This window comes from Rissa tridactyla, chromosome 8 (assembly GCF_028500815.1).
Source record: "Rissa tridactyla isolate bRisTri1 chromosome 8, bRisTri1.patW.cur.20221130, whole genome shotgun sequence".
NCBI classification, from domain to species: Eukaryota; Metazoa; Chordata; class Aves; order Charadriiformes; family Laridae; genus Rissa; species Rissa tridactyla.
The window spans coordinates 28857971-28866994 of record NC_071473.1 but is presented as its reverse complement, the minus strand read 5'-3'; the positions used below and the strand labels follow the sequence as shown (position 1 = coordinate 28866994).

Sequence of the window (9024 nt, the reverse complement as noted above, 5' to 3'; positions counted from 1 at the left end):
GTGGGGGCTGTACCAAATTTGCCTTTCCAGGTGTAGAGGCAGTATAATAGATATACATATCTCTGTATGTATATATACACTGCTATATATCCTGCAATATGTGTATACATGCATGAAGCAGTTGTTTTTGAACAATTTTTGGATGCGTTATTGAAACGGGAAGTCCCATAGCTAGAATTTCCTTGATGATTGGAGAAGTGGACCGTTATGGAAATGACTGCTGTGGCTATATGAGAACTAAACAAGTAAGTAAAACTGTGACCTGAGGAGTGGAGTCAAAATAGCTGGAGCCAGGACCTAAATAGCTTGAGTTTGGACAAGTCACAAAACTAACAAATTACGGTTTACAACTGTGGGGCTGTTTTGAAAATCCTGCTTTTAGATGTTGTCAGCTAGAAAAAGTGACATGGGATTGTGATGACCGTTAACTTTCTCCCTCAGAAGCACTCACCTAGCACAGAGTTAAGTGCTTTTATTGTAATATTACCTCTACTGATTCTACAGGTTTTACGGCCTGAGACTAAGGGCCTCCTAAGCCCCTTTTTAAAGCAGAGGTCTGTTACTTGCTGTAGTGCTGGTGCCTGCATTCCAAAGCCCTGTGATCTCCAGCAGCAATACTACTGCTGCTGCTTGTGGCTGCACCTTTCTAGTCCATCTGCTGTCACGCCTAACCACGCATGTGCCTTGGCCCTGTCTTAGAGATTGGTTTCATGGGGAAGGTTGTTAAGACAGAGGATGTGAGCTGTTAAGCTTTCAAGCTCTGAGGATTTTTATTCTACTAAAAAAAACCCCCAAACAAAATACTTGCCTGGCACAACTAACTGCCATAAAGTTAGCCCTATTATGACCACAGGCAGAACATGCAATCCCACTACCCTGGCGATTAGTGCCACACGGTGTACCTCTGCATGTGCAAACCAAGTTAAGCAACAAAAGAAACTTTTTATCAAAATAGTTTATTAAAAAACCAATAAGAAGCTTCACTGAAGCCTGCTATTCTCAAAACAGAATTATAACATTATCGCAGCATTCAACACAATCATAATCCACATATAAATATAATACTATATAGCTCCTGTTCGCCTTGGCCAAGTCTTGCCTGCAGCTGCACTGACACAACCCAGCCCTGCATACTTTAGTTGCGGAACCTGTTCCTCCGGGAACAGAGTTACATCCCTTCCTGGCTTCACACTGCACAGCGCTGTTTCTGTCTGGAAGTTGCACAGAAACCCAACACATCTCTTTGCAGCTAGAGGCAGTTTACAGAACACACAGAGTGACTGATGATGGCAACGCTGGTTGATGTTTAGGAAAAATAAATACACAACCAATTACTCAAGTTGTCAGCACTGCGCAACTGTACAGAGCAGCTTCTGTTTACAAGAAGGAAGCTCTGCTCTGACCTGCTGCGTTGCCACCTCGGCAGTGGTGGCAGGAGGACTCTTACACCACAGAGTTTGGTCTAATGCAGGAGTCACCCCTCACTGCAGCACTTGCAGAGGAGCACACTGCCAGCAGCTGGCTGGTGCACGTCTGCCATCCCCTCTGAATGTCCTCCAACAGCATCACCCTTTGCCATCAGCTTTGCCCAAAGTCAGTATTTGTCCTTGCACCACAGCAAACAGACTGAGCGCTCAGTATCTCAGTCTTTCAGGTCAGGACAACACCATGAGCTGTGGCTTGTTTCCTCACTAGCTGAGAGGCTGCTTCTCGCTCTTCTCCATCATTCATGTCCCCTGGGCTGCTCTGGTGATGGGCGTCTTCTTGCACAGCTCCTGATAGAATTCAGATTCCAAAAACCGTGGGTATGAGTTATTCTCCATTAAGCTGTAAACTCTCTTCTGTGCTGCACTGAAGCAGGTATGTGTGGCTTCTTGAATATTCTGCGCAATCATGTTCTTAGTTTGGAAGTCTATGTTTATCTGAAACACAAAAAAAAACCCACAACATTTATTCCTGAGCATTGAATTCAAGTAAGTAAAATACACCATAAGATTTCTGAAGAGGAAGAGAGGGAAAATCCTATTACTACAGGATCAGACTAATGAAGTTTTCTGTTTAAGAAAATTCTTCCTTTACAGAAAGCCCAAAGTAAATCAGATCTAGTATCTTTCAGTGATAAAAATCAAAGATGTTACAGGTGTGAAGTGTGGCTGTTGGCTTTTCCCAGTTAAGATGGAAACCCTCTGAAACACTGCTTGTGCCGTTTTCCAGCTCAGTGAAAAGGCGGTTAGGGAGAGAGTTAGGTTCAGGCGCAGATACTAACAGTGGGGTACGTACAATGCAGGTTGGCATTTGTATCTTAAAGAGTTCAGAGAAGTAAAGAAAGGCTTTAAGAACTCATAGAACAGGGCACTTATATTTAAATAGGTTTTCTTTACCTCTTTAGGAGCTTCCTTTTCAATGAAGTCATTGTAGATTTTTTTTGCTTTTGATGTCAGCTTCTGGGGTGACTTGGTTTTCTTGAAGTCCTCACAGGCCAACCAGAACTCGATGTTCTCTTCACAGAACTCTGACTTCAGAAAAGCTCGGAAAGCAGCGAGACCATCTAGGGAAAGAAGAAAAAAAAATAGACATCAATTAACTAATTCCGGAATCTTGAATTTACCCATTGGTCACATCTGTTTCTACCAAAACATTCTGCTGTATTTCTAGTCTGGTTCTTTCAGCAATATCATAGCAATAAAAAAATCCCACATTTATGTATGCAAACAAATTAACACTAACAGCTTGACAAGCTTTAATTTGAGTTAGTCATTTTTTAGGTAAACACAAAAAAAACCACCCTAATTTCTGTCTGTATATTCCCTTTTGTGATGCCTGCAGAGATATTAAAACCCTCTCTCCCCAGATGGGATCTCCTGTGTTAAACTTCACAGTGGAGTAAGTATTTGACTGTGCCACAAACCTCTGGAGTATTTTTTTTTTTTGCAATGGAAAGGATGACTCAAGTTCAAAAAGCAAATGGTAATATTTCTTAATCTCTTTGCTCTGCTCTTGAGTGCTTTTCCTTGTAGGCCTACAGTAAAACCCTGAGATCATTGAACTTCTGTGTTGCAGAATCCTTCCCAAGTTACTTGAACGCATTTGTCTTGGTTCAGCAGTGAGCTCAGGGAACAAATGCTCTTTTCACATCTGGCAAAGCCAAGCTGATAGGTATGGTTTTAACTACAAGGTTTACAGAAAACAAGTCCACTACAATAAAGTATTCTTGATGTTTTACTATTACTCTGCAATTTTTTTTTTAAGGGCACTTCTATGAATTTTGGCTTTTAACAGTTTAAAGCATTTAACTTTCAAGACCAGAATCAAAGCTATTTACATGAGAAAGGTACAATGCTGACATGCAAGGAAGCAATCTCTTACAGACATATAAACTTCGCCCTTTCTTTGCTCTTCAGTGTTACTTTTTGAAGACAAACTTACATTTATTAGCAAGAAGTTCATCAAAGGCTTCTGACCACAGCTGGGCTTCTTCAGGGGAAGGTCTGCATAAAGAGATGGGGAACATTAGACTCCACTGCTCAAGCTTTACTGTTTTTGTACAACACTTGAGCTGTTTAAACAAAGTCTCTTTTTCATAACTTACCTGAAGTAGGTGCGGTGTTTCCCCACTTTCTTAGATTTCATTTTAGTGGAATTGGAGGAGTTCTGTAGGAAGTAGCTCAGTCTCGTTTTCCAATCTTTAATGCTGGAAGAACGAAGAAGACAACGCACGTTAAAAAAATGACAACTTGAAGAGCTTCAGCCACCAGCCCTTTTACTGGCAAAAGCTGCAAAAGTCTTCCTGATGTTGCTTTTTCGGTTAGTCACCCTGAGCATCTGTCCGAGGGCAAGAAAACGATCTTCCCCTCGCTTCTGTCAACAGATGTGCTCACTAGCCAGTGGCCAGTGTCAGCCAAGGTACAACTGCAGGTAGCAGAGGTGGGCAAGCCACCCTGCTCCCACTGATCCTAGCCCTGCAGCCCGCTTCTCCCCCCCGCCAGCTTCGGTCTCGGCTCGGCGGCTAGAAGCCTCCCCCTGGAGGAACCCCCGCTCCGCCCCGCCCGAGGCGGGGGGACGGGACACTCACATCGTCCTCTTCATCCTGCCCTTCTCCGCCTCCTCCGCCTCGCTGCTGCGGCGGCGGCCGCCCCGCTCCATCCGCCCGCCGTCGTGCTGCAGCGCCAGGAAGAGCGCGCTCTGCATGGCTCGCGCCGCGCCCCGCACCGCCCCGCACGCGCTCCGCCGCCGCCGCCCGCCCTTATAGAGCCCTGCGGGGGCGGGGCCAGCACGCCCCGCCCCGGACCCCGCGGGCGGGAGGGCGGAGGGGACGGGGCTGCGCGGTGCAGCGGGTGCGGCTGTTGCTGGTGACCGGCCCTGGAGGAGCTTCGCCTTCCCCCCGGGATTACGTCTCTTTTGTCCTTTATTTTGTTTTTCCTTTCTCCCCACCACCCCCCTTTTCTTTTTTTTTTTTTTTCCTTTTTTTTCCTCCTTTTTTCATTATTGCGTTTTTCCCTTTCTCAACTTGCCCGTGCTAGTCGCCTCCTTGGAAAGCTTTTAGCCGGTGGCACTGACGTCCCTAGGGGAAGGCGCCCGTCCCCGCAGCGCTGGCAGAGAGGTGGCTGCACTGTGTGTTCCATCAGTCAGAAACCTGCATTTCTGCAGGTATTCTTTGGAAAGGAAATAACAGGCTTTTGAGTGTGGCCAGTACACGGGAAAGGAAAAGGAAGGACTTAGCCAAGTTTCTTCAAAAAACGAAGCAACCATCAGTTTGAGTACATGGTATTTTTGGTGTCCACCTCTCTGCTATTCATCACTTTAATGAGCTGTCTGCACATGTGTTTTATCTCTGTATAGTGTTGCCACCTACCAGTGAATTGTATAAATTACTCCCAGCACACGAAGCTGAAATTGCCATGACTTACTCCAGCCTTCAGCTTGTTGAAAAGGCCCTGTGGTCCATCTCAGCAGTGTCCAGCTGAAGGGTATCATGTCCAAAGTATTTGGATTTAGGAATCACGTGAGTTTCTTTTTAACCTACCCTGCTTTTCTGCTCTTTCCTGTGCGTGTGTCTTCCTTTCCACAGTACTCTACAGCATGTATTTTTCTGCCATAAAAAGCAGTGCTCAGAGAGACTGTTTGATTCCCAAAACACTGGCTGACTTCAACACAATTGTGTAGCATCAAATGTCTGATCTTTTTAGGTAGTTGCTGTAGTCTTACAACTTCTCTCCTTGCCGAATATGCCGAAAGCTGTGCAAAGGCATTTTGCTTTCAATGAGATGCATGGAGAAAATGAACGCCATTTAATTTGCGAAGGCATTTAAACAAGGATGCTTTTCACTGGTGTTGCTGTAAGTCCTTTGCAGTATATACTGATGGTCTGACAGGAAAATAAAGTTCCATGCTCTAAATTTTACCAAATCCCTTTAAATGATTTTTGCAACAGGTAGCTCTTAGTCTTGTATGTAGTACGTACAGTTTTTAATGGGAAATTATTACAAGGGTGTTACCATGGGAGGGAGGAAATGTGGAAACACTAACAGAGGTAAGGTTCTAAGTGCTGTAAAGGCATCAGTTCCAGAAAATTTACAGGGGGGGAACTTGCCAAAGAAAAGACCAGGACAGGCAGTGCCTGGGTGATGGATGGAGCTCTGCTGACTCCCTTCCAGGCGCTTCCATCGTCACTGGCTTTGAGTGCCAGGGTCAGGCGAGCTGCGCAGCTGCGAGTGATTTGGGCAGGAGCTTGCCAGGAGCTGCTGAACAGCCTGTAACACGGGCGAGGATGGGAACACTCTCTGCACGTGCGAAACTCCAAGCACACAGCCTCCTGGCTTGGGGGGGCAGGCTGCCTTGCCTGGGAGTAACAGATGGAAACTCAGCCCTGGGCCTTGCCCACAGTAGAGCCTCTGTAAGGGATCAAATGCCCTGCGAGGGGAACAGCACATTCTCATCTTCCACCTGACTCGTAGGAGATTTCCTCCTTTTTGATGCTGATTTCAAGTTTCTTTCACCTTGATTCTCAGAGTGGATTGGGGGAAAACGTGCCCAAGAATAGTGGGAATTGGAAAACTTCAAAGTCTTGTAACCTACAGTAAAGTTTGGTTAAGCATTTACCTGTAGCACACCAGAGGTCCTGCTAATGTTTGAAGCCTGACAAAAAGTTTTCTTGCTGGTCCTGGAGGAGACTTGCCAGGATATTTCCAGCATCTGCCAGGTCATAAAGCTGGCAGTAGTCAGCATATGGAAAATTGCAGCATGAATCACGTATTTGGCTGATACTTTTTATTTTAAACTTTTTAATTGCTTCTTTCAGATACCCATAAAAATGGAAATGCCAGTCAAGGAAGATGGTTATAACATTCGTAATATCTTTGAACAGCGGAAAAAATAGTGTTCCAGGTGGAATTGTGAGGTTAGATGGCCTTATAAAACATACTTACTGTAACATTAGGTTTAAAAATTATTTATATTAAAATTGAATTTTATTGCCTGCATTAAGGTATATTTTTAATTTACATTTTTATTATATTTTTAAAGCCTGGATATCACTGTCTTTTCAGTAAAAGAGAAACTTTACAAAATACTTTCTCACTTCATCATGCTGTGCAGTGTGTTTTGTGGCTACGATGCTAACCTCTGCCAGCCGGTCAATCACACATCGGCATGATAAAAGATATTTTCCATTTGTGTTTAAAAAAACAACAGAACAAAAGCATCTCACCTCAAACGATGTCATCAGTGTACTGTACAATGACCCAGTCAGGCCTGGGATGGGGGGGACTCTTCTGAGGGGAGGGACGTCTCCCCCGGGAGCTGTAGGTGTGCAGTCCCGGCCGGCTGCACCACTGGGCACTGCCTGGAAGAGCATTTGGGCTCCCTGAGCCGTTTTAGATACACCAAACCTAACTATTACTTTGTTTTACCAATTTCTAGTTTTTCAAAGCAAGGATGGCAAAATGGCTCAGTTCGTTAGCTCGCCTTCCTGAGGTGGGTCTGGTTTCACACAGATGCTGCCATGCACTGACTTGGCAAAGGGAGATTTGACATCTCAGCCCTGTCCTACACCGTCTCTTGCAACATCATTTTGAAAATTTCAGGAAAATTAAGTATTACCACTTTCCGGAAAAGCCCTGGATTGCAACTGCAGCGCAGGTGTGTTGGCATAGCACGGTGCATAACGCTGCTGAAAAACAGGTGCCTCCATCTCAGGATGCCTCTTGTTGGGAACAGGGCTGTAGGGTGGGCAACCTGCCTGTGTGGCTCAAACCAGCGTCGCGACCAGCTCTCTGGATTTGTCTGTGTGTGAGCTGACCTCCGCTCTTTCAAAACAGTGAAGCTCTTGGTAGCTGAGGACAAATACAAACATAGCACAAATTCTTTTCCTTTACATGCTTCTTAAAGCTTCAATCTATTTCTGTAACACTAATCTCATTGTCAAGGAGCAAGGCCAATGGAAAGTGAGGCGGGGGGGGAGTCTATAGCCCAAACTTTGCTATTGAAGTCGGTGAGAATTCGCTATTGCCTGCAGTGAAATCTGATGTCAGACATCTAATGACACAAGCTCTCACCCTGGAGATCACGCTTCTCCTTGCAGAGGCTTTCTTGGGAATGTTCTGTTCTTTTTCTGCTTATATGATTCCTGTGAGCATCGGTGATGGCTGGATGTACAGAGGACTATAACGTATGCAATAAACAGCCAGGATGGAAGATGAGGTTTTTTCCATCTCGGTTACGTTATGTGTTGCAATAGCTGTGCTGATCTTTTCCAAGTCCCTAGTGAGTAGTTGCTCTCACTGCATAATACTTAAATCTGCGTGTCTGCATTTTCTGAAATGCCAGTCCTCTTTTCTTCTTTTTATAGAGAATACTTGGATGGTAGGAAAGAACACATGAAAAATGGTTCCAGAGACTTTATAGCTGCATTTCATAGAGCCAAGACGGGAGATTCTGCTTTTGCGTGGTAGCTCAAACCAAGCATTAGAGTTATTTGTTGTTGAACCTTTGTTGTCTTTGACTAGCTGAAAAAACATATTCAAAAGAAGGAATAAGATGTTGAGCTATATCTTTTTGTTTTGTGATACATATTGCAAATTGCACAGGTGCACTTTCCTGTATTTTTACAGTGTTCTTTTTTAATTTACAGCTGTACAATCCTGGTGCTGCGTCTGTGGGATGGTTCATGTAAGCATCAGAACAGGAGATCAGCAAAGAACACCACTGTGCAACTTATAATAGCGTCAACGGAGCCTCTGTTCTTACCTCTCTTTTAGGCTGTATCTCCTCTGAGGCACAGGGGACTGATGTATTTGTACAAAAGGGCACAGAGGTGCCCAGCTACGGATGCAAACGATGTGCTTCTACGCTGTGCATTGTTAAATAATAGCAATCGTGCATGGTATGTATGGTAGGGCGCAATTTTCTGGATGAGTATTCTAATTGCCACTCTTTCTGATATTTTTGTGTAAGTGAAAATGTTTACTCGAAGCCTCGGTCTGATTCTAATTCTGTTCATTGCATTCTGCCTTCCGAATCCCTTTTACAATTTCAATGGCATGTAGTGTGTGTGGGTGTTGTTTTTTGGGCTTTTGGGTTGTTTTTTTTTAAATTGCTTGAGGCTTGTTGAGGTGAAGCTGTTGCATTCTCTGCCTTCGGCCCTGCGGGCTGTGCCTGACTGGCTGTTGTGCTTCCCCCAGCGCTATTTTCCATTCATGAAGCTGAAAACATGCAAATCATAAGAAGCCATAGCTGGATCTAAATTTAGCACTGCTGTGGATTAACACTAGGACTGGATCAATTAAATGTTCAGTCTTAGCTAAATAGAAAATAAAATATATCTCATTACAAATGGATCTTGTTTCACTTAACAGCCAAATCCTCTGTCTACGTAATGTATAAACTAGACAGAGCTCTCTGAGAACTCATCCTTCCCAGCCCGCAGCCACCTTGTTTTACGTAAACACCCACATTAGTTTATAAAAGTTCTAAAAATAGAGTTGAAATTTATCAAAAAGTGGATAAACTGGGACTATATGTCTATTT

General features: G+C 44.3%; 1 protein-coding gene across 1 annotated transcript; it reads right to left on the bottom strand.

The window, feature by feature from the left end:
- Positions 1-940: 940 nt before the first annotated feature.
- On the bottom strand, positions 941-4212 carry RGS2 (regulator of G protein signaling 2). Its single transcript, XM_054212956.1, has 5 exons — positions 4073-4212; positions 3590-3691; positions 3427-3488; positions 2382-2548; positions 941-1922 (listed from the first exon to the last, which is right to left on the bottom strand). Exons 1-5 carry the CDS (start codon positions 4186-4188, stop codon positions 1728-1730), a joined length of 642 nt encoding a protein of 213 aa, XP_054068931.1. The 5' UTR covers positions 4189-4212; the 3' UTR covers positions 941-1727.
- Between the last annotated feature and the right edge of the window lie 4812 nt (positions 4213-9024).

Excerpts from the sequence above, each read along its gene's own strand:
- RGS2 (XM_054212956.1), bottom strand. The coding sequence starts at position 4,188 with ATGCAGAGCGCGCTCTTCCTGGCGCTGCAGCACGACGGCGGGCGGATG. Across the intron at positions 3,692-4,072 it reads GGCAGGATGAAGAGGACGAT|CATTAAAGATTGGAAAACGA; the intron begins GTGAGTGTCCCG and ends TCGTTCTTCCAG. Across the intron at positions 2,549-3,426 it reads TGAACTTCTTGCTAATAAAT|ATGGTCTCGCTGCTTTCCGA; the intron begins GTAAGTTTGTCT and ends TTCTTTCCCTAG.